Source organism: Herpailurus yagouaroundi, unplaced genomic scaffold (assembly GCF_014898765.1).
Source record: "Herpailurus yagouaroundi ecotype Mexico unplaced genomic scaffold, PumYag 139, whole genome shotgun sequence".
Taxonomy (NCBI): domain Eukaryota; kingdom Metazoa; phylum Chordata; class Mammalia; order Carnivora; family Felidae; genus Herpailurus; species Herpailurus yagouaroundi.
In genome coordinates this window covers 34811921-34837866 of record NW_024412394.1, presented here as the reverse complement: position 1 = coordinate 34837866, position 25946 = coordinate 34811921, and the positions used below count along the sequence as shown (strand labels likewise).

Below are 25946 nucleotides of genomic sequence, written 5' to 3'. Positions count from 1 at the left end.
ATACACTAATAAAAAGAAGAGGTTTGATAAAGGCCAGGTCCAGGAAATTATTACAGACTGCAAAAAACTCCCAACACTCAACCCCATGCACCAAAAAGCGTCACTTATGTGTGAATTGCAGTAATTACCAAACCACAATACAAACAGCACATATATGTGTTTCACAAAGTTGATCCGCGGTTTAAGGGCAGATGAAAAATTTTATCCAACTCGGAGAGCCTGGTGAACCTGGCGGGGGTGCTAAATCTGAGATGGTTCCAAAGAGCCAGGGATTGGGGCTCGCTCTCGGCTGCGAACGGACCTCATTCTGCTTTGAGTCCCCAGTGATCTCAAGGTACGGATGATTGCCAAGGGTTACCCGCCGCCTGGGTCGGAGAAGCGAGGGGGGGGGGGGGCGAGCGTTGCTGGGCACTGTAATATTGGGAGCTGCCCAGGTGCAGAGCACACACGGGAAGGGCGCCTGGGGGACTGGATGAGGAAAGCGGTGCCCAGGACGGAGCTCACCTGCCCGGAAGGTTCCAGCGGACCTGCTTTGTCTTGGAATCTGAAGTTAGAGTATGTAAGACAGAATGCCCAGGTAGGGGAATCAGGTATCGCAGGGACATCTCGGACCTTCGAGCCACAGGGCCTTGGATCCTAGTGCACGTTCCCCTCTTTCCAAACTAGTTGTTTCAGTCTCCCGAGCCTCAGTTTTCTCGTAGGTGGTTACGATTTCAGCACACAGCCCGCAGAAGACAGTCAACGCGGCTCTAAGTCCCGCCGCCGCGATCTGAGCGCCGTCACAGTTTCTCCCCCGGAGGGCAGGTGTGGTTCCTGCGACTGTGGCAGGACGCAGGACTGAAGGGCCTTCTCGAAGGCGTGGAGATTTTGAAGATGGTGGAATTCTCAGAGGTTTCCCTTCTCTCCCCCATCCCCTTTTCCAGATTCCCCTGCTTTTCACCCTAACTAGCTGGTCCCTCGGTGCCCGGGGGGGCCCATTTCCAGTCTCAACCGTGCCAGACGCACGTGGCTGCGCAGCCGGCCACAGACACTCGAAAACTCGGAGCCTGGCGGTCCTGGGGACTTTCCAGGGCCCCTAGACGGCAGGGTAGGTAACCGAATGACTGAACGCGGGAAATGCTCGTTCGGAGGCTACAGGAAACGGCGGGCGGCGGAGTCGGCGGGGGTAGCACAGCGGGAGCGGGTGGGAGGAGCGGCCGGGAGGAGCGGCCGCGAGGAGCGGCCGCGGAAGGGGAGGGCCCGGCGCGCTGCGAGAGCATAGCGCCCCACTCCCAGTCCCGGAGGCTGGGGGGCGGGATATGGCTCCGCGCTCTCCGCCAGCGCCGGGGACCGTCCGTCGTTAGAGGACGGTCAGAAGAACCCAGAGATCGTTTATGTGTCGAGTTGTGGATGTTACTGACGTCGTTTGCTGCGTGCGTGCGAAGCTCCTGCCCTTCGAAGTCCCGTTGTCAGCATATCGTCTGGTGCCTGCCTACGTTACTCCCTTAGCAGGGTGGAGGCCTTAACCCAGTGGTCCTCGAGATTTCCTGGAACTCTAAACTATACATTGATACAGGGTTTTGCCGACGGTGACGACCTCCCCACGAGAACACGCCCAGCGCCTGGTGCAGAGCCCCAACTTCTACTTCGTGAACGTGAAGTGCCCCGGGTGCTGCAAAATCACCACAGTGTTCAGCCACGCTCAGACGGTGGTGGTGTGCGTGGGCTGCACCACCGGCCTGTGCCAGCCGACCGGAGGAAAAGCAAGGCTCACGGAAGGATGCTCCTTCGGACGGAAGCAGCACTAAAAGCACCCTGAATCAACATGAGTGGGAAACTATACCAATAAGCAGATTTTGGATCCAAAAAAACTCAAAACTGTACATTGTTACAGCCTGGGTGGACTCTGACCCCGAGTGCTCCTTTCTTTCGTAACCTAAAGCTCATAACTGGTCCTTCCTGCCGGCTGGCCTTGTGGTACCCTGGCTGTCCCCGGCTGTGGTTTAGCGTCCCCTTCCCTTCACGGGCCAGAGTGGAGAAATGCTGACGGTATTCCAGAGGTGCTTCGATGTCTTAATCGTGGCGAAAGACATCCCGGGATGCGGAGTACTGATCTTCATTATTGGATGGCCCTTTTACCAGTACCTTGCGATGCTCCTGAGTACGACAATGGCTTCTCAGCTTCGGATCCGAAATCGAGGTGAGTAGCTTCAGGGGCCCTGGTGCGGAAAGCTTCATTTGCCCAGGGATCTGGGAAGGGGGCTTTCGCTTTCCGTATCTTTCTGGCTCACTCCACTTCTTTAGTGTAAGAGTCTGGGACAGTTCTGAAAACAGTCACTAAATCTAAATATCCCTGGGTGTGGGCCCTGGCGCCTGAGTAGGAAGAATGAGATGCGATTGGGAAGGAGTCTGTGGCTAGACTGAATGTGGAAAATCTAGGATATCTGTGCACGCCAGGCTTAGAAGTCCCCAGTGAGTTCTCTGGGCAGCTCCTTCAGGGGTCAGGCTTCTGCCAGATCTCTTTTGTGGATATACTAGATACCCTAGGCCAGCGGATTTCAAAACGTAGTGCATCGTCCCTCCTGCAGAGGCCGAGTCACCTGGAACTTGTAAAAAATGCAAACTCTGGCGCCCATCCCATACCCACAGAATCAGAAATTTTGGAGGTGGGGCTCAGTAACTTGTGTTTTAGCGAGACTGCAGATGATTCTGATGCATGCCAAAGTTGGAGAACCACTGCTCTGGGGTCATCACCACAAAACATGCACGTGACCAGCTGCTTTCTTTTTAGCCACTTTTTAGATGGTTGCTAAATTCTGCGGGGACCTCCACGCTCAGTTTAAGGCTGGGGCCTGTCTGGAATCCCTTACTCCCTTATCCAGACAACATGCTTGTGGCTGACCTCGGGACAGGAATGACATTGCTTGCAGAAGAAGTGCTGGCCAGGCAATAGGAGGCCAAGGCTCCATCCAGTTTTGTTTTGTGCCATGAAAGATGGGGATGAGGATGGGTGTGGGGGCATCTGTTCTTAATTGTGTCACGTTCAAGTTTTTGCAAACTCGAATTTTTTTTTTTTTACATCTAAGTTAATTAGTATATAGTGCAACAATGATTTCAGAAGTAGATTCCTTAATGCCCCTTACCCATTTAGCCCATCCCCCTCCCACAACCCCTCCAGTAACCCTGTTTGTTCTCCATATTTAAGAGTCTCTTATGTTTTGTTCCTTTCCTTGCTTTTATATTATTTTTGTTTCCCTTCCCTTATGTTCATCTGTTTTGTCTCTTAAAGTCCTCATATGAGTGAAGTCATATGATTTTTGTCTTTCTCTGATTGACTAATTTTACTTAGCATAATACCCTCCAGTTCTATCCACGTAGTTACAAATGGCAAGATTTCATTCTTTTTGATTGCCGAGTAATACTCCATTGTATATATATATACCACATCTTCCTTATCCATTCATCCGTCGATGGACATTTGGGCTCTTTCCATATTTTGGCTATTGTTGATAGTACAAACTCGAACTTTTAAGAGCCATTTCAATGGTTTTATAATAAATAATTTTCACTGGCTTTGTGTTGATCAGTGTTTCTTCCAGATTATGATGGGGGAAAGACAAAATTTTTCAAAATATGTTTTCAGCTTCTCACTTTTGGGGGCCGTGTGAAATTTTTTTCGGACCAGTTCCTCAATGCCCCCCTGCTGTAGAATCAATCTCTCCTTTCTTGCCTGGTTCTCTGCCAGTAAGAGTGGAGAGTTTAAAGGAGGGAGTTGTCTGTTGGGAATACTGCCTAGCAGTCTAGTCAGATGAGGGCAAAGAACTGCTCCTTGGTTTGTGTGCACAGGGCTTTCTGCTAGCTTTTGTAGAACAGTTCAGTTGCCACTCTGGGGTTCTTAGAAACTAGGTTGGAATGAGTTGAAGGACTTAAATGGAGATGCACATGAAGTATGTCTAGTAGACTTTTTTGACAAGTGGAACTGATGAAGCTCCTGGATAGTAAAACCTGGATAGTTTTTTGTTGAGGTGGGGAAAAAGAAATAGCTGGCAATGGAGAAGGAGCTTGTCATTTGCTGTAGAAAAGGACAGAATGTTGGGTCAGGGTAGGGATGACACGATGGAAGGGAGAGGCTAACAATCTGGAGGCAGAAGGGGATAATTGAGGCCTTCAAGCCCTTGTGAAAGCAAGAGGGATATTGCCCAAAGCCATGGTGGAGGGACCAGGTCCTGTGAGGTGGAGGAACATACATAACAGGAAGCCAGAAGGGTGAGGATTCAGGAGGCTTTGTGGAGAATCATTCTGCCTAAAGAGAAAGGATACTCTTACATATACCTGTTTGATATCTGATTACTTATTCTATGACTATTAACATTTCTCTAATAAAACTAAATACATATATACTCCTTCATAATAACCCAAAATATATGTATTTATAAATGTAATTTGCTTAAATTTTAAAATGATTATTTTTTTATTAAATTTTTTTTTAATGTTTATTTATTTTTGAGACAGAGACAGACAGAACATGAAAAGGGGAGGGTCAGAGAGAGAGGGAGACACAGAATCTGAAACAGGCTCCAGGCTCTGAGCTGTCAGCACAGAGCCCGATGCGGGGCTCGAACTCACGGACTGAGAGATCATGACCTGAGCCGAAGTCGGACGCTTAACCGACTAAGCCACACAGGCGCCCCTAAAATGATTATTTTTAATGAAACTTCTAAAATGTAATTAGGTCACAAATCTAATATTTTAGATTCTCTTAAATGCTAAAAGCTTTAAAAAGGAGCCAAAAGGTTTTCAAAATACATTGGCTAACATTTGAAAGTTTAAGTGCTAGATATGTTCTGTTTTAGATGTGTGATCTTATTCAATATTCAAAACAACCCATAAGATGGGTGCTTAGGTCATTCCCTTGGAACTTAGACACAGAGAAACGAAGCCACTTGGCCATGGTCACACAGCCTGTGAGTGGAAGAGTTAGAATTGGAATCTAGGCTTTTATGTTGTCTTGCTCTTCTATTACAGTGAGTACAAAATATAACAGTTTCATTAAAACTAGAGAAATGCTAGTATCAAGACTTTAGTTTCTTCATTATCTCTGTACTTATTTTAATACCTGAGTGGAGCACAAGTTTTATATGTATAATATATATATATTATATATAATATATAAAATATATATGTTATATATTATATATAAGTTATATATAATATATATGTCTTATATATATTATATATATAATATATATTATATATGTAACTCTAGGAATGCATCATTATATATATATTATTATATATATAATGATATTTATGATATATTCCCAGAGTTGCAATAATATTACCCAGAAATAAGTTTATGCTTTCTTTGGATTTCAGTAAAATTTTTTTTTTTAATTTCTTTTTTATTTTTTATTTTTGGGACAGAGAGAGACAGAGCATGAACGGGCGAGGGGCAGAGAGAGAGGGAGACACAGAATCGGAAACAGGCTCCAGGCTCTGAGCCATCAGCCCAGAGCCCGACACGGGGCTCGAACTCACGGACCGCAAGATCATGACCTGGCTGAAGTCGGACACTTAACCGACTGCGCCACCCAGGCGCCCCTGGATTTCAGTAAATTTTTAAGATCCCAAAAGGAAAGTAAAACCCTCTCAGATCAGACATATTGGTAGCTGATGGATTCTGGAAGGAAACTGGACCTTGTTTCATAGGGTAGTTCTGTGAAAACTTAACTCATAATTAAACTGAGTGCCTTTTTTTTTTTTTTTTTTTTTTTTTTTTTTAAAGAAGGCTCTATGCCCGGCATGGATCCCAATGCAGGGCTTGAACTCATCAACCTGAGATCAAAACCTGAGCTGAGATTAAGAGCTGTATGCTCAACTGACTGAGCCACCCAGGTGCTTCTAGGCTAAGTGCCATTTTATAGTCAAGTGTAGCAACCACTCGTTAAGTCTCATTTTACTTAAAATTTTAGTTCCAAGGAGTGCCTGGCTGGCTCAGTTGGTAGAACATGTTACTCTTGATCTTGGAGTGGTGAGTTTGTTGGGTGTAGAGTTTGCTTAAAAACAATTTAGTTTCAAAAATATGTAATGCATGTACATGCAGATTCAGAAGATACAAAAGGGTATGTAGAGAAAGGTAAGCCTCTCATTTATTGCCCTTCAAGAGATATTATGTCTGTCTATATATGCATATTTTGTATGTACATATACAGATGTATTTTAATGTGTGGCAGGATATTTCATACATTGATCTATACTTTTATTTTAAATTTTTAGCTAATTTTATTTATTTTTTTTTAATTTATTTTTTTTTTAAATTTTTTTTTCAACGTTTATTTATTTTTGGGACAGAGAGAGACAGAGCATGAACGGGGGAGGGGCAGAGAGAGAGGGAGACACAGAATCGGAAACAGGCTCCAGGCTCCGAGCCATCAGCCCAGAGCCTGACGCGGGGCTCGAACTCACAGACCGCGAGATCGTGACCTGGCTGAAGTCGGACGCTTAACCGACTGCGCCACCCAGGCGCCCCTAAATTTTTAGCTAATTTTAAACTTACAAAATAATTGCAAAAATACTACAGAGTTCCAGTATATCCTTCACTGAACTTCTACTTAAGTAAACATTTTATATAACAGAACATTTTTCAAAACTAAGAAATCATTTGGATTGCAACAGTTGTTCCACTGATGCAGTTTTTTCCCTTAAATCTTTAAAAAAATTTTTAAAGATTTAAAAAAGTGTTTATTTTTGACAGAGAGAGAGAGAGAGGGTGAGTAGGGAAGGGGCAGAGAGAGAGAGGGGGAAAGACGATCCAAAGGCGGCTCCACGCCCACAGCGGTGAGTCCAACTCGGGGCTTAAACCCACGAACCACGAGATCATGGCCTGCACCGAAGTCAGTGGCTCAACTGTCTGAGCCACTCAGGCACCCTAAAGGCTTTTAATTTTTAAGTAATCTCTACACCCAGCGTGGGGCTTGAATTTACATTCCCAAGATTGAGATCGAAAGTCGCATGTTCTACTGACTGAGTCAGCCAGGCGCCTCTCCTATCTCCTAATGTAGTTTTTCTGTTTGAGGATCCAATTTAGGATCCCACATCATATTTAGTTGTCTTGTCTCCTTTGTTTCTTCTCATCTTTGACAGTTCCACAGTCTTCCCTTGTCTTTCATGACCTTGACATGGTATATGGATAAATACCAGTCACTTATTTTGTAAAGTGTCCTCGGTTTGGATTTGTATGTTTTGTGTTTTTTTTTTTTTCTTCAACGTTTATTTATTTTTGGGACAGAGAGAGACAGAGCATGAGCGGGGGAGGGGCAGAGAGAGAGGGAGACACAGAATCGGAAACAGGCTCCAGGCTCTGAGCCATCAGCCCAGAGCCCGACGTGGGGCTCGAACTCACGGACCGCGAGATTGTGACCTGGCTGAAGTCGGACGCTCAACCGACTGCGCCACCCAGGCGCCCCATGGATTTGTATGCTTTTTAATGATTAGCTGGTTGGGCATTATTGGGAAGGATGCCACAGAGATGATGCGATCATGTTTTTTTCTCATTACATCATATCAGGGGATATATGGTGTCAGTATGTGCTACTCTGATGTTAACCTTGATCACTTGGCTAAAAAAATCACTTGCCTAGATTCTGTACTGTAAACTGACTATTTTTCCATTTGTGATTGCTAAATATTTGGGGGGAGATACACTGAGACTATATAAATATCTTGTTTCTCATTAAACCTTCTAATTAAACTTACTAATTTTAGCATCTATTGGTAAGTCTTGTCAGAGGCAATGATTACTGTGCTGTTGTAAGTGATTTCTTACTTCTCTCATTTCATTTACATTTATTAATTGGAATCTTTCTTAACAGTTGTTTCTCTCCAGTTAATTCATTTATATTAGTATGCACTGTGGATTAAAACAATTTCTTTGGGAGGGGAGGCGGCATGGGAAAAAAATTATTTGGGGTATAATTCAATACTATCATTATTTTTGTTGCTCAAGTTGACCCAACTTTGGCTCTTTCTTTTGGGTTGGAAGTTTGTCCAGGTTGGCTTCTACGGTGTGTTGTTTCAATATGTATCCATCCTTTGTTTTACTACTCCCTTACTTTTTGGCACCACAAGATGCTAAAATGTCCAAATAAATATATGTTTGTACATGCATATTTTATATATGCACATATATTTTAATATGTGGCAACACATTTCATATGTTCATCTGTATATTTAAAAAAAATTTTTTTTTCAACGTTTTTATTTATTTTTGGGACAGAGAGAGACAGAGCATGAACGGGGGAGGGGCAGAAAGAGAGGGAGACACAGAATCGGAAACAGGCTCCAGGCTCCGAGCCATCAGCCCAGAGCCCGACGCGGGGCTCGAACTCACGGACCGCGAGATCGTGACCTGGCTGAAGTCGGACGCTTAACCGACTGCGCCACCCAGGCGCCCCCATCTGTATATTTTAAACATAATTTTATCTTGGGGATTTTTCCATATTAGTACATATAGAAATAAACCATTTAAAAATGTTAAACAGGGGCACTTGGATGATTCAGTTGGTTGAGCGTCCAGCTCTTGATTTCAGCTCAGGTCATGATCCCAGCATCGTGGGATTGAGCCCTGCATAGGGCTTTGCACTGAGCTTGGAGCCTGCTTAAGATTCTCTTTCTCTCCCTCTGCCCCTTCCCCCCACTTGTGCATGCTCTCTCTCTAAAATAAAAAAAGAAGAAAAAAAATGCTAACTAATAGGTATATAGATGTTGTATTATGACATTAAAATAAGATGACTTATTTTGCTGGTCTTAGTTGATGGACATTTAGTTAATTTTAGCCTTCTGCTATGATAAGCATCATATATGAGAGAGCATTTGTAGTGTGAATTCCTAGGAAAAATTTTTTTTTATATATTTTGTCATTCCCGGAAATATTTAAAATTTTTCTATTGTGAAATATAGTAAAATCTTGGTTTGCAAGCATAATTCATTCCAGAAACATGCTTATAATCCAAAGCATTTGTATATCAAAGTGAGTTTCAAGAGCCATTCGCTCAGTTGTGATCATGTGACATTTGGTATAAGGTACTACTCATATTGCAAGACGTCGCATGTTTATCAAGTTAAAATTTGTTAGAAATGTTTGCTCGTCTTGTGGAACACTTGCAGAACACGTTACTCGCAATCCAAGGTTTTACTGTATATGAGTAGGAAAGTGTGCAAAACACAAATAAATGTACAGGTCAATGAATTATCACAATGTGACCACCCATGTGTTTATCATCTAAGTTAAAAAAAAAAATAGACTATTGTCAACAAGCACCTTAGAAGTCCCTCTTGTGCCTTTCCCAGTCCCTCCCCTCCTTAACAAAAGTTCTTGTATGGTAATCATTTCCTTGTCTTTGTAATTATATATCACCTAAGCATTCATTCCTAAACATTATACTTAAGTTTTTCTTTTTTAATGGATGTTAAAGTAAAAGTAAAAGAATGCATATTGTTTCTTTTCATGACTAGCTTTATTTATTCAGGGTAAGATTTCTCCATTTTGTTGCCTATAGCTGTTTCATTTATTTTCCTTGTTGGATAATATTCCATTATATAAATATACCACAATTCATTTATCCATTCTAACATTAATGGGTTTGGGGGTTGTTTTCAGTTTGGGGCTATTATAATGAGTGCTACAATAAACATTCTCGTATGTTTCTTATTTGTCAGCTAAGGCTGCCAGAACAAAATACCAGACTGAAGGCTTAGCAACAGAAATTCATTTTCTCACAGTTCTGGAGGCTAGAAGCCCAAGATCCAAGGGCTGGTTTCTGGTGAGGCCTTGGCTTGCTGATGGCTGCCTACTCATTGTATGCCACATGGTCTTTCTTCTGAGTGTGCAGAGAGAGAGAGCAAGAGTGAGTGCATGAGCTAGAGCTTTGGTGTCTTTCTTTTCTTAAGAGGGTATCAGTCCTAGCAGATCTTATGACCTCATGTAACCTTAATTAGGTCCTACTCTAGATAATCACCATGGGGTATAAGGCCTTACCATATGAATTTTGGGGAGGGACATAGTTCAGTCTGTAACAGTCTCCCAGTGTACTTACAAATGCAAATCTCTTGGGGGTAGAGATACATACCTAGCTAAGGGCTTATACCATTTGGGTATACCTAGGAGTAGAATTGCTGAGTTGTAGTGTGTTTTCTGAAACTTAAAAGATGATGCCAAAGTATTTCCTGAACTTGTCATTTTTTTTAAGTTTATTTCTTTTTTTTTTTTTTAATTTTTTTTTTCAACGTTTATTTATTTTTGGGACAGAGAGAGACAGAGCATGAACGGGGGAGGGGCAGAGAGAGAGGGAGACACAGAGACACAGAATCGGAAACAGGCTCCAGGCTCTGAGCCATCAGCCCAGAGCCTGACGCAGGGCTCGAACTCACGGACTGCGAGATCGTGACCTGGCTGAAGTCGGACGCTTAACCGACTGCACCACCCAGGCGCCCCTAAAGTTTATTTCTTTATTTTGAGAGAGACAGAGACAGCGTGAGTAGGGAAGGGGCACAGAGAGAGAGAATCCCAAGCAGGCTCTGCACTGTCAGGGCAGAGCTGATGTGGGGCTCGAACTCATGAAACTGTGAGATCATTACCTCAGCTGAAACTGAGAGGGGAATGCTTAACTGACTGAGCCACCCAGGTGCCCCTCTAAAGTTGTCATTTACACTTTTCCTAACATAGTATATGAGAGTTCATGTTGTTCATCTTTGCCAATACTTAGTATTTTCAATCTTAAATTTAACTATTCCTATGGAAAACTAATGGGGTCTCACAGTTGTTTTATTTCATAGTTTCCTGAATAAAATTGAACACCTTTCATAGTTTTATTCTGTTGTGAAAGTGCCTGTTTGTCTCTTCCCCACTTTTTTAATTAGGTTGTCTGTATTTTTCTTACTGATTTGTTGGAGCTCTGTATATATCTTGGATATGAGCCCTTTGTTCATCACATGTGTTGTAAATATTTCCTCTGTTCTATGGTTTGCCTTTTCACCTTTTTAATATCATTTGAAGATATTTTAAAAATTTAATGCCCTTCAACTTATCGATTTTTTTCCCTTATGGTTGGTGCTTTTGTGTCCCGTTTAATAAATTTTTCCTGTCCTCGAGGTCATAAGGCCCTATTTGTCTTCTAGAAAGTTTGTTGTTTTGCCTTTTGCATTTAATCTACACTTTATCTATAATTTATTTTTTAATTGAAAAATTTATTGAGATAATTGTAGATTCACATACAGTTGCAAGAAGTAACATAGAAAGATTCTTTGTGCACTTTACCAATTTCCCATAATAGAAATATTTTGAAAAATTGTAGTAAAATATCACAACCAGGATATTGATACAGACCTATTCCCTGGTTTTATTTGTATTTGTTTGTGTTTGTGTGTATATGTGTGTGAATTCAGGTCTATACAGTTTTTCTGACCTATAGGTTTGTGTATTCAGCACCACAGTCCAGGTTCTGGACAGTTCTGATACCATAAGGATCCCTCGTGTTGTGCTTTTTACATCACAACCACTTCTCTTCCCCCTCCTCCCCATTGTTTTTTGTGTATAGTTTGAGGTAGGATCACATTTCTTCCTTTTATTTCCTTTTTACTTATTTATTTTTTAAAGTTTTATTTATTTAAGTAATTTCTACATCCCTCAAGGGGCTCAAACTCACAACCCTGAGATCAAGAGTCACATGCTCTTCTGACTGAGCCAGTCAGGCACCCCTTTTAATTTCCTTTTTAAATGATATGTATTCAGCTGCCCTACCACCATTTATGAAAAGACTACCCTTCCCCCACTTCTCTGAAGTGCCTTTTCTGCTATAAATCAAGTCTCCATATGTTCATGAGTCTATTTTAGGGTTTCTTGCTTTTCTCATCGGTGTATTTGTCTATTCTCACACCAAAACCACACTGTCTTAATTGTTGCAATGTAAAAAATGTCTAAAAGGAAAAAAATATATATCTAAAAGGATCTAAATATGCAGTAGAAAAGTTCTACCTTGGGGTGCCTGGGTGGCTCAGTTGGTTAAGTGTCCAACTCTTGATTTCGGCTCAAGTCGTGATCTCCTGATTGCTGGGATGGAGCCTGCCTGGGGTGCTGCACTGGCATTGTGGAATCTGCTCGGGAGTCTCTCTCTGCCCCTCTCCTCTCCCACTATGCACTCGCTCTCTCTCTCAAAGTAAATAAATAAACTTTAATAAGTAAAAAAAAGCTCTACCTTCTTATTTTTCCCCTACAGGCGAGTCCTGCTCTTCGTAATCCTTTGCATTTCTAAATACTTTTAGAATTAGCTTGTCATTTTCCATAGACAGACTTACCGAGTGATATTGCATGATCATCTATCTCAAATGGCACTCCCAGTTGCCTGGATTTATCTGGTGCTCTCTATTCTCTTCATAACTAGTTTTCACCTCTCTCTCTCTTTTTAATGCTTGGCCAATGTCCTTGCCTAATCCTCCTCAGGACAGAAGTCATCAATATGCATTTCTCTTATCCTTTCTTTCCACCGACTGTTTTGTCCATGTGGTAAAGTCTTAAGATTAATGATACCTCATTCTATAAGAAATATAGTGAAAAAAAGAAATATGAATTCACACCTAAATTATTTTTTCTAGTTATATTACAAAAAGTGGCTCAAGAGCAGCAGCTGCAATTTGTTCCCATCAGCGTTCTTAGGATCATCTACCCTCCAGTATTTGGTCTCTATTACTTTTCTAGAAGGAGCCAGGACACAAGGAGAGTGGCTGCTTGTAAAACTTTGACTCTGTTACATCCTGCCATAAAGTAAGGAGTGAAAAAGTCTAGCAGACAATGTCAAATTTTGACTCCCCCCATTTTTGACTTGAACTGTGTGACAGAGACGTGGTAACTAGTTATCTCTGGCAGATCTGAAGCTGTGAGTGGCTGTCAGTGAGAGTGTCAGGAACCCTGGGCAGTCTTGCCTCACCATGTGTTGCAGTCTGGGTTCCTGGGAAGCAGGTGTTTTAAGCCTATCCATGTGCAGGGTGCTCATTAGGGATCAGCATCTGTGGAGGGGAGGGAAAGGAAGCCACTCCAGGTAAGTGAGTTAAGATGCAGGCCTAAGGAAGGCCTCATCTGGATCTCTGGAGCAGGGGATTTCTGGATCAGGAATAGGCCTTAAGTTGTCCTGAGTTGGGGTAAGAGGACCAAGATTTTGTATCCCTACATTGATCAATTATTGAATGTGGCCTGCCCTAGGAAGGGAGTATGACCTTGGGTGAGGTAGCTCTCTTCAGATAAGACAATTTTGCAGCCTCAGAGGATTCACAGGAATATGGAAACTCAAAGATTTTCAGGGGCATCAATCCAGATGTCTTATCCTATATATCAGCATCCCATTCTTTTCCAACCTTGGCAAAGTAATCCTTCCTTTGTTGGAAGTTCAACTTTGGAACTCAGCTACTCTCTCTCTCTTATTTTTTTTTTTTTTTATTTTTTTTTTCAACGTTTATTTATTTTGGGGACAGAGAGAGACAGAGCATGAACGGGGGAGGGGCAGAGAGAGAGAGAGAGGGAGACACAGAATCGGAAACAGGCTCCAGGCTCTGAGCCATCAGCCCAGAGCCTGATGCGGGGCTCGAACTCACAGACCGCGAGATCGTGACCTGGCTGAAGTCGGACGCCTAACTGCGCCACCCAGGCGCCCCGTCTCTCTCTTTTTAAAGTAAGCTCCGCACTCCGTGTGGGGCTTGAATTCACCATCCTGAGACCAAGAGTTTCAAGCCCCACCAACTGAGCCAGCCAGGCATGCCCCTTAGCTACTCTTTTTTTTTTAATTTTTTAAAAATGTTTATTTATTTTTGACACAGAGAGAGAGAGAGAGACAGAGCATGAGCAGGAGAGGGGCAGAGAGAGAGGGAGACACAGAATCCAAAGCAGGGTCCAGGCTCCAAGCTGTCAGCACAGAGCCCGACGTGGGGCTCGAACTCACAGACCGTGAGATCGTGACTTGAGCCGAAGTCGGACGCTCCACTCACTGAGCCACCAGGCGCCCCATACCATCTTTTTTTTTTTTTTAATTAAAAAAATTTTCTTAAAAAATTTACATCCAAATTAGTCATACTCTCTTTTAAGGCCTGGGCCTCAGCTTTTTCTGCTTTCCTGCTGTAGATGGGAACCTTTTTACTAGCAATGACTTGACTCTCAATTGTGCTAATTGCATTCAGCCTTGCACTGAATTTTTCTCAAGCAGTGGTTCGCCAAGTGTGGTCCCCAATAAGTAGCACTAGCTTCATCTGTGAACTTGTTAGAAATGCAGATTCTCAGAATTCACTGCCTTCTGAATCAGAAACTCTGGAGGCAGAGTGTAGCAATCTGTCATTTCACAAGCCCTTTAGGTGATTCTAATGCATTCTAAAGTTCAGAATTATGGGGTACCTGGGTGGCTCAGTTGGTTTAGTGCCCAACTGTTGATTTTGGCTCAGGTCATGAGTTCACATTTCATGAGATAGAGCCCTGCTCTGGGCTTTGTGCTGACAGCATGGAGCCTGCTTTGGATTCTTGCTCTCCTTCTCTCTGCCCCTACCACCACACACTCTCTCTCTCAAAATAAATAAATTAAAAAAAACCAATAAGTTGAGAATTACTATTTTATTTTATTTTGTAAAGTTTATTTATTTTAAGAGAGAGAATGTGTGTGCATGTGTGTGCACGTGTGCAGGGGAGGGGCACAGAGGGAGGGAGACAGAGAATCCTAAGCAGGTTCTGTGCTGTCAGTGCCGAGTCTGATGTAGGACTCAATCTCACCAACTGTGAGGTCATGACCTGAGCCACAATCAAGAGTCAGACGCCTAACCGACTGAACCGCCCAGGTCCCCCAGAGAATCACTATTTTAGATTAGAGCATTAATTAAGCTTAGTAGCCACCTAATTCTACTGTCATCATATTTCCTTGATATTGTACACTATTCAAATTCAGTAGTGATGAAACTCTAACAATTGGATCATGGCCTTATGGCAGAGGCTATCTGTGCTCCACTAACCACTAATGATGGTTGGATCATTACTAGTTAAGCAGTAGTGATCTAGCTCCCAAACCCCGTCCTATTGCCCACCCCCTTTCTTTTACCACTTTTTTTTTTTTTAAGTTTATTTATTTTGAGAGAGAGAAAGCACAAGCAGAGGAGGGGCAAAGAGAGGGAGAGAGAGGATCCCAAGCAGGCTCCACACTATCAGCACAGAGCCCAATGTGGGGTTCAAACCTACGAAGCATGAGATCATGACCTGAACCAAAATTGAGAGTTAGATGCTTAACCAACTGAGCTACCCAGGTACCCCACCACTCGTGATGTAATGAACGCAAGTTAACTTTCCTAGGAAGGAGATTTTGAGATGGTAGCATTGTGTAGGATGTTCATTAGGGAGCACTCTTGGGATCAACACCTGTGGAGGGGTGGGGAAGGAAGCAGGACTCGGCAGAGAGAGAAGTTGGGCTTATGCCGGCCAAATGATGGCATCAGCCAGCTATCCAGGCCTCTGCAGAACAAAGAGGACCCTTTGTAGTTATAGTGGGATGTCTTGGGAAGACATTTCTTAGTGAGGCAGCTCTCTTCAGTGGAGGCAGGGCCCATATTTCTGACAGCTGAGGGATTTCTGCTTCAAACTCTTTAGCTTGGGTTCTTTCTTTAAAAAAAAAAAAGTTTATTTAGAGAGAGAGAGAGAGAAATAAAATAAAAAACAAGGGGAGGGTGGGCGGGGCACAGAGAGAAGGACCGACAGAATCCCAAGTAGGCCCCGAGCCATCAGCACAGAGCCCGATGTGGGGCTCAAACTCACCAACTGTGAGATCATGACCTGAACCAAAATCAATAGTTGGATGCTTAACAAACTGTGCCACCCAGGTGCCTTGGGTTCTTTCTTGAAGGATGATTGGGTTGACACAATTTAGAGTTCAGCACACTGTCTGAAGTATTTTCCTTCATCATAGACAAAGACAGGTTTGATAAAATGCCATTGATTGAACCTAGGAAAGCAAGATTTATGTCATGAGAGATTTGACAAGTTTTATCAAGCAGGAGGAGGAAAGTGGGAAGGTGAAAGCACCATATAGTTCTTCAAAATATTTATATACTGTTTTTTGTCATGAAAAGGTCTGCATGCAAATCTTTGTAATATTTCTTTAGAGAATAGATGAGGCAGAACTCTTGGTACCTTAACTGATAAATGAAAAGTTGATTTTGTGAGTGACACTGTGGTTTCAGCTATAAATGAAGGAAGAAGTTCATAGTTCTTCATAGTTCTGAATTTTTACATAGTTCAAGGAAAGAAATACTCAAGACCAGAGAGTAAGAAGTTAATGTGGGTAATATCTAATTATTACCAATATCATCTTATGTAAATGATATAAGGGACTATTTTGGATATCTCCTTTGATATATTTCTGTCAGCGTTCCCAAGTTTTTCCTTCACTGCTTAAAACAAAACAAACCACAGCAAAGCAAAAGGCAAAACTAAACTAAATAAGCAAGGAACAGGATCTTTCTGGTATTATCTGGCTGCAGGATAAGTCTGGGAGTAGGTACAGAACTCTCCCTGGCTACTTAAATGGGTTGTAAATCTTGTCTTCTTGAGTAGAAGGTTTTGTTGAATCCTATAGATAGATGAGCTTAATAGTTTTTCTCTTTGCCCTTTCTGTACGTATGGTTATTAACAGGAAATTAAAAAAAAGATTGGCCTACTTTGGAAGCAGCCTAAAATCTCTGAGGCAAATGGCCTTTCATTACCTTTAAACAACTAGACAGGAATATAATTAAGATAAGATTGCATTCCATCTTGTGGCTAACTTTGGGATCAGGTCTGGGAACTAGGAATTGACCAAATTTGGAAATGTCATAATTCTTTAAAAAATAATGATAGAGTAATAATAGGAAGCAATTGTAATAAGCACACAAATGGGCATGGAGGCCAAACTATTAGGGTCAATGTACAGCCTTTGTCAGGGCTTGTGGATTCTTGCTAAGACTTTAAAAGAAGATGTATAACAAGTAACCAGTTGTCTTTCTATGGCAAAATGAACCTGTGGAAATTTACAGAGTGGGATATTTACAATGCAGCTGCAGTTCCTTCATAGGCAGTCTTTGATAGGAAGGTTTCTAGTGGTGGAGGAGGCTGGTATCCCAAGACAAAGGGCAGCAAAGAGCAGACCTAAAGTCTGATATCTAAGCCTGGCAGAAGAGGCTGCTGCCATCGGGCAGTGATTCCAAAGCTCTAGAGAGGGATCCTTGAGTGGATGGAAGTGGGGTGGGGGGAAAAGTTGCGGATCCCTCCTTGTACTGCAGTAAGAAGGTACTATCAGAAAGAATGAAAACAAATGAGGTAAACATTCAACTCTAAAAATGAGAAAAAATAATCTTAAGGAAACAAAAAAAAAAAAAAAAAAAAAAGGTTAAGGCAGAAACCAAAGGAGTATGAAACACAAACAAAATAGGAATAACAAAACCAAAAGCTGGTTTATAATTTTTTTTTTTTAACATTTATTTTTGAGAGAGAGACAGAGCATGAACGGGGGAGGGTCAGAGAGAGGGAGACACAGAATCTGAAACAGGCTCCAGGCTCTGAGCTGTCAGCACAGAGCCCGACGCAGGGCTTGAACTCATGGACTGCGAGATCATGACCTGAGCCGAAGTTGGCCGCTTAACTGACTGAGCCACCCAGGCGCCCCCAAAAGCTGGTTTTTAAAAAAGATAGTAAGATGTGAATCCATACTGATGCAAATAAATGATTGAATAAATAAATGAGGAAGAATAGACAAATGTATGCAGAATTCCAAATAGTTTATATAGATACTATGCCCTTGAGGAAGTCGAGCCTAACTTCTTGCTCTGTTTTTTTTTTTTAATGTTTATTTATTTGTTTTGAGAGAGAGGGAAAGAGAGAGAGAGAGAGAGAGTGAGCAGGGGAGGGGCAGAGAGAGAGGGAGACAGTGCTGTCAGTGCAGATCCTGATGTGGGGCTTGAACCCACAACCGTGAGATCATAACCTGAGCCGAAATCAAGAGTTGGACAGTCAACTGACTGAGCCACCAGGGGCCCCTCCTTTGTCTTTAGCTGTGAACTGCACATGGTGACTTCTTTACAAGGGTACAATAGGGGAAGTGGTGTGTGTGTGATTTTCTGGTGGAGAAGCCTGTCAAAGACTACTTCAGCTAGATGATCAAGGTCAACGTCAAAAGTGAAGTCATTTCATAGTATGTACTTTTGATATAATGTGATGAAGTGGGAGGCTACCTCTGTGGTCTTCCCCCAAACCCGTAACTCCAATCTAATTTTGAGAAAAAAAATCAGACAAATTACAATAAAGGGGCATCTAATAAGATAGCTGACTAGTACTCCTCAAAATTGTCAAGGTAATTAAAGCAAGGAAAGTATGAAAAGCTTTAACAGCCAAGAGGAGCCTAAGGTGAGATGATAACTAAATGTAATGTGGGATCCTGGAACAGATAAAGGACATTAGATAAAAAACTAAGGTGATCAGAATGAGGTATGGACTTCAGTTAATAATAGTATATCAATATTGGTTCATCAATTGTGTTAAAAAATAAAAAGCGTATTAAATTTTAATAGTTATTTAAGTAAAAATTGATTCGAATAAGGCAGTATCCAATCTAGCAGATAAAAAGGAGCTCTAAGGAGCTGTACAAAATGAAAGACTTTTATAGGCAAAAGGGAAGAGGAACAAGGAAGTTATACTAGGCAAAAAAACAAGTTGGTTATTACAAAGTTAATCCTTTAGGGGATGACAGGTGTCTATCATTATTTCACTAGTGCTGACCAGGCGATTCCTGACTAATTGATTTAAGACTCCATTTCTGGGAGAGCTGAAAGTGTAATTAAATTTAGTTTCAGTTTGATGGGTTTCGTGATGTGGTGCTTAGCATAAGCAACTCCATTTTGGGCCTGTTGTCTTGTTTTCAACAATTACAATAAATGTATCATATTAATATAAGATGTTAATAGGGGAAACTGGGTGTGGGGTAAATGGGTATTCTTTGTATTATTTTCAAGATTTTTCTGTAAATCTAAAGCTATTCTAAAAAATTAAGTTTATTTAAAAAAAATTAGTAGGAAGAATTCTTGCAAGCCTTACCAAGAAATAAAAAAGATACTGATAAAATCTAGTATGAAGAGGGGTAAATGTTGACAAGCACCACAGGTATTAAAAAAAATTAGACCACCTTTCCAGGAAGCATGGGGCTCTGCGCTACCCCATGGCTGCTGTGACCCTCAATAAGGGACACAGTGACTGAAACATGAAGCTAGCTGAGGACAGCTACCACTGCCTTGGGGGCCTCACCAAACACATCAAGTACTTGGGACACGATCTGGGAGGTGTGCAGCTTTGCTACATACAATTGGCTCACCATGGAGCTAAGGGGAAGCAGGCCCAGAGGTTCAAGAAAAAGGTGGAGACACACATCTGCCAAGAGGAAGAGAGGGGAGCTGAGTACTGTCCTGGCTGCCATGAGGAAAGCGGCTGCCAAGGACTGAGTCCTGAGTCCTTTCCAGCCTCTGTGCATAATAAAGCCTTTTCAGGAGAAAAACAATTAGATGAGGCAGAAATCTTTTTCTTTTTTTTATAAATTTGTTGATTTTGAGAGCGAGAGAGCGTGAGGGGGTGAGGGGATGCGTGGCACAGAGAGAGAGAGGGAGAGAGAGAATCCAAAGCAGGCTCTGCACTCTCAGTGCAGAGTCCCATGTGGGCTCCAACCTGTGAAATTCAAGATCATGACCTGAGCCGAAACCAAGAGTTGAAGGCTTAACTGACTGAGTCACCCAGGTGACCCTAGACCAGGCAGAAATCTTAATTAGTAATGGCAGCCAGACCCTGTAAGAACTTTAAAGGGCTGAGAGAGAATAATAGTCAACTGAAGACTGTTTATCTAGCAAAACTCTCCTTTTAAGAACACAGGTGGAATGAAGGTCTTTTCTGGGAGGAAAATAAGAGTTTACCTTCATGAATGGAATATTTATTTATTTACAACCACCACATTTATTTTTATTAAGCAATAAGCAAACAAATACACAATGAGATGGGTGGGGAGGACCTAAACCGGCTTTTTTTCTGAACTATTTTTAAAAACCACCTAACTGGTATCCCTTTAAGCTGCAGCTGCACCTGGAGGTATTTAATTTTCATGACATGCAAGACGAATTAGGTGGGGACCACTCTTCTCTTCCTTCCCCAGAACACATTTATAAACTTCAATGGCGGTGAGTTCCATCTAATACTCTGAAAGCCATTTCTCATTTCATAACTTACCAAAATCATATGCACAAATGCAAGAGGAAATAAACAAACCCCTCAGCATAAATAAGCCACAGTAGAGTGTTAATCTTGGAGCGTCAATCGAGTATTAAGGCCAAGTGATCTTTTAAACATTTTATGGAGGACAGCTGTCAGGTTTTCTCTGGAAAAGCCCACAAGGCTTTCTAAGCCCCAAGACCTACATCTTTGACTGGCGGGGCACTGATGAGGTTACGCGTGAACCCGCACATCTCTTCAAGTGCACAAGGCAGGGCCGCAAACCGTCTTCACTTCCTGCCACTCTGCACACACGTCACAGTATCTGGTGAAAGGTGGTTTCTGTTTTCCTTGGTGACGCTGAACACCCGAACATCGTACCTGTTTCTCAGCTCTTCCACAAAGGCCAGCGGCTTTCCTTTAGTTGTGGGATTGTGCCCAGAACTACACACTCCTGGGGTGGACAACGTCTGACGAACAGCCTGGACGAAAGGCTGACTGAGCAGCTCTACTTTCCCAGTCTCATCCATGACACACACCCTCTGCCCTGGGCCTCTGCTGGGACCCGCGTTCCTCAAGACCGAAGTGGCGACTGCTCCGAAGGAGTCAGATACACCACGTACTGCCGAGCTCCGCACTGGCGTTTTCCAGGCAGAGGCTCTGACCCAATTCTAGACCAAACTTCAGGTCTAGGATCATCTGCAGGATGATGTGACAACGTTGAATCCTATTTCCTCCCTGTCTGACTTTTGCGTAAATCCATTGACAGGCACACCAGAGGATTTTAAAATCTTACTGGGTTTCTGGACCAACGCTGTTTTTCCAACTCCTGGGGGCCCCGTGAGGAATACGTGCAGGGCCATACCTAGGTGGGTCGGGGTCAGGGCTGTGGTCAGGGTCCCTGAATGGAACTTTTAAAGGACATACTTTAGGAAAAAGAAAAATGTCTCCAAGCTGGAGGTTCCAGGGAGAATGGCAGACATATCTAATTTTACATTTATTTTTTCTTTTTCCAACGTTTTTTTTTTTTTTTTTTTTTTTTCTTATTTATTTTTGGGACAGAGAGAGACAGAGCATGAATGGGGTAGGGGCAGAGAGAGAGGGAGACACAGAATCGGAAACAGGCTCCAGGCTCCGAGCCATCAGCCCAGAGCCCAACGCGGGGCTCGAACTCACAGACCGCGAGATCGTGACCTGGCTGAAGTCGGACGCTTAACCGACTGCGCCACCCAGGCGCCCCTCTAATTTTATATTTAAAGCCACATTACAGTCCAGTAAAGAGATTAAAAAAAAAAAAAAGACATTAAACCTGAGAAACAGGCTGTCAGCACAGAGCCTGATGCGGGGCTTGAACTCCCAAACTGTGAGATCATGACCTGAGCTGAAGTCGGATGCTCAACTGACTGAGCCACTTAGGCACCTCATCTTCCTCCCGTTTGATGCTTGAGACCCCTACCCCTTTCTCCTTAGCTCAAGATGGCATATAAGCTTCCACTGCCTGTCTTTGGGTTTCATGTCTTTGGGGATTTCATACATATGAAATTCGTTTTTCTCCTGTTAATCTGTCTTATGTCACTTTAGTGACTAGAAAGAAACTAGAAGGTAAGGGAAAAGTTTTTGGTCCTTACAGTCCCTCGCTCTTAGTCATGACCTAAGTGGTAAGTTAATGTACAAATTTAAAGATAATTGTAATTCATAAATAAGAAACATAAATGGATATGTTTAATCTGTAATTATTGTAGGAGGATAAATATCTGGGTATTATTTCTTCGATTAAGTATAGATAATGGCTATCAAATATAAGTATGCACATTTTCTCTATATAGAGAAGGGTGGATTTAGTAAACTGTGACTAGGCCAAAGGAATGTGAAAAAGTATACCAAGAATAGGAAGAATGAGCAACAATGATGATCACATGCAAAAGAACAAAACAGAGAGATGGTCCAATGGTGCCTCACAATAATAATGGATTAAATGTTCTAAGAAAACAGCTACCATGTAAATGCGATAGAGAAGTTGTGAACTATTCATAGACCAGGTTGGGGCACCTGGGTGGCTCTCAGTTGAGCATCCGACTCTTCGTTTCAACTCAGGTCATGATCTCACGGTTCATGGGTTCAAGCCCTGAACTGGGCTCTGCAATACCAGTGTAGAGCCTGCTTGGGATTCTCTTTCTCCCTCTCTCCATCCCTCCCCCTCTTTCACTTGTTCTCTCTCAAAATAAATAAAAGTTAAAAAAAAAATAGACCAGGTCAATACATGACAAAGACAATAGAATGACAAAAACACTTATCAAGCAAAGCCTGTATCATTTAAGGAGAGAAACAAGAAACCTGAAGTCCCAAGGCTATAGCAGGTGAATATGGACTATAAAAAGGGGCCCAGGCAGGTCTGGCAGGAAGCTGCTTTCTCTGCATCTCTCAGGTACTCCCAGGAGTGAGGTAGAGGAGGGTGAGGGGGGAGGGGAAGTGAGGGGAGTCTGAGAGAGAGGGTGGGCTTGCACCTGTAAATGGAGCCCTACCACTCCTAGAGTCAGTGGGGGCAGAACCCTGAGGTCACTGACAAAGACCACATGGCAGAGCAGAAAGAACACCCCCTGTGGCAGGGGGCCAGTCTTTGAGATCCACAGATGTCTGAGGTTCCAAAGCACCTGAATGCTGCCCCAGTCTACCTCAAATTTGAATTCCTAAGAGTGTATAGGATTGTGACCAAGCTGAAAGATATGTAAGTTTATAAACAAACTTTCCACATTTCTGCCTGGGAAGGTCTTCAAGGCCTTACCCTTGCAAACTGTAGCCCATTGCTGAGGCCCTGAGGTAAAGCCAGGCCTCTCTCTCCTAGGGTCTTGTGACATGACCTAGAGCCAGAGGAGCTTTCCTGGAACCTCCAATTTACTCACCCTGTGCCTTTGGGCTAGTGGCTGACCCTGGCTACTTCCTACAGGGCTGCCTGGGTGGGCCCTAAGGACCTACTGCAAGAGATATTTTTAAACCCAGCCAGAAGCTTCCTCAATTCTGTAGGCTGAATCTGGAGTACCATGTTACCACTAAGAGAAATGGGGAAAAACAATAATTTTTCCTGATTACATTATTATGAAACTTAAGGACTTTTGATGTTGTATAGTATATACAGGGATTCATACATGGTCAAATGGTCACATTGTACACCTGGCTTTTATTAACACCACTATTTGCATTAACTAGGGCTGACTGGTTAGTAAATGAAGACAATCACTGTAACTAAGTTAATAATCCAGTGTTTAGCTATTTGCCTAGGGCCTCAGGGGTAAAAGAAAATTGAATCATCCCTAATGCCATAAGGAGTTTATAGTGTAATGTGAAAATGTATCAACATGAAAAGTGATAAAGAGGCAGGACAACCCATTATTTGATGTTCTCACCCTGCTCTTTCCACATCTGTAAAATGGGTACAATCATATCTATTTTCATAGGATTATTATGAAGATCCAGTCAAATAATGTATATAAAGCACTAAACAGAACCTGACCTACACCAAATGCTCCATAAATGGTATTCTTGGGATCTGATCCAGAGGTAATTGGTCAGTGAACCCAGGATATGCATACTCAGGCTAAGATGGAATCCTTTTCCTTTTATTTATGACAATACTGAGAAAGTAAAGTAACTAATAAAATGATTTACTCCAGGAAACCTATCCTATTTGGAATTACAGGAATAATGAACACTTATAGATGCTTTTGTTCTAGTCATAATAAATTCTGTACTAATGTGTTTTGCTTTTTAAGCTATTAAAAAAGACATGACAAAGAAAAATAGGCTTCTTTTTCACTAAAAGCCAAGAATGGAATAAGTTTGTCATCAATGTTTCAACACTTAAGAACTGATTTATAAATCTTGTTTAATATCAATGAAACATTTTATTTTTTAAATTAGCATCAATGAAAGAATAAACAGTAATGTTCTTCCCAATCTACAAAAGTGCCCTGGAACATTAAAGATTCTAGCCACACTCACCTAATACAAAACACTATGGAAAGTTAGAATCAGCCATTTGTAATTCTTACTTTTCCCATCTTGGAACAAGCAAACCAAGATTGCTTTCCTTGACAATACTAATGTATATCTATGTATGTATCTATAAATGTTTTTTTTAAGTTTTTTGTTTTTTGTTTTTTTTTAATTATAACACGTTTGAACCTTTAAACAAGCATCTACGCAGGAGAAAGGTGGGTAGAGCACTGACACTAGTTTCCCCTTAGTCACAGGAGCAAAGGCAGAGTTAGACTGTGCCTCTGAGGGTAAGTCTCCTGACTCAGACCACCCTCCTCTGCACTAAGGTCCTGATCACAAAGATCACACTGTTTTGGTAACAGGTTCCTGGACAGTCTCCGAACCTATTTCCAGTGACTGCATGGCTTCATCCAGGCTGGTCATCACTGCAGTGGAGAGGGAAGCACTGGAATGAACATCCTCTCTTTTAACAGACTTCTTAAGGCTGAGCATCATTATGCCTGTAAGAAAAGCATTGAATTGAGCAAGTATACTGTCCAGGAGAACACAAAGGAAACAGGGAAAGTGACTCCACAGAAAACACTGCTGAGTCTACCTTATTGGTCACCTTAGAGCAGGCCACCTATGTTAGAATCACCCAGAACACCCAACAAAATAATGACAGCTCATATTTATCAAGTATTTTCTATGTATTCTAAGTGCTTTGTTGTATTCATTCATTTAATCCTTGGGAAAAACCTCTATGTAGGTTACAACAACTAGACCCATTTTATAGGTAAGGAGACTGAGGAACAAAGAGGTTTTGGTTTGCCAATATGCCGAACTCCTAAGTGGGGTCTCCTAGGTGGGGTTGGGGAAAGTGGTGGTGAACAACCCGCATTTCTTTTTTTTTTTTTTTTTAATGTTTATTTATTTTTGAGACAGAGACAGAGCATGAACAGGGGAGGGGCAGAAAGAGAGGGAGTCACAATCTGAAATAGGCTCCAGGCTCTGAGCTGTCAGCACAGAGCCCGACACGGGGCACGAACTCACGGACCATGAGATCATGACCTGAGCCGAAGTCGGACGCTTAACCGACCAAGCCACCCAGGCGCCCCATTAACCCGCATTTCTACAGTGCTCTTGGGTTCATTTGAAGTCTGAGAATCCCTGAGTACAGGACTTCCCAGGCTCCAGTTTTATCTCAGAAAGTGGGGTCCAGATGGATTCCTTCCCAACTTCTGAAAAGACAGGTGGGAAGGGACTAGGGTTCCTTATGGATTCTTCCTTCCGTGGGTTTGCCAGCTGTCTCCCACAGTGCCGTATTCTAGGGTTTCTGTGATTCCCCTAGAAACCTAGGAATCCTAGCGTCCCAGGATGTGAAAGGAGTCCCAGGCTTGTGGGAGGGGAGTGGCAGAAGTCAAAGTTCCCGTGGCACAGCCTAGGTCCGCGGCACCCCGTGCCTTGGCACAGCATGCTCCTCACCTCCATACAGTTTCCTTTCTGGCTTCGCGGCCAAAATGCGAATCAGGCTTTTGGCACGCTTCCGGTATCGGCGCTTCCCCAAGATAAAGATTTCAACTTTGCCCTCGGAGTCGGGCTCTCCCATCCGGAGCAGGACTTTGAACTCCTGTTCGAACCTTGGGAGGAGGGTTCTACTTGGACCTGTGGAGAATGCAGGGTTCCCAAGGGATTAGCGTGG

The 25946-nt window shown here is 42.5% G+C and overlaps 1 protein-coding gene and 1 pseudogene across 1 annotated transcript in view; one reads left to right on the top strand and one right to left on the bottom strand.

Moving 5' to 3' along the window:
* The first annotated feature begins 1925 nt into the window (after positions 1–1925).
* The window catches only part of LOC121030046 (KH homology domain-containing protein 1-like), a 32892-nt gene continuing 8871 nt past the window's right edge, over positions 1926–25946 (top strand). Inside the window, 1 exon segment of the mRNA XM_040474604.1 lies at positions 1926–2179. Within this exon segment, the coding sequence (XP_040330538.1) occupies positions 2020–2179 (160 nt within the window). The 5' untranslated portion in view covers positions 1926–2019.
* On the bottom strand, positions 20525–21227 carry LOC121029667 (cancer-related nucleoside-triphosphatase-like; annotated as a pseudogene).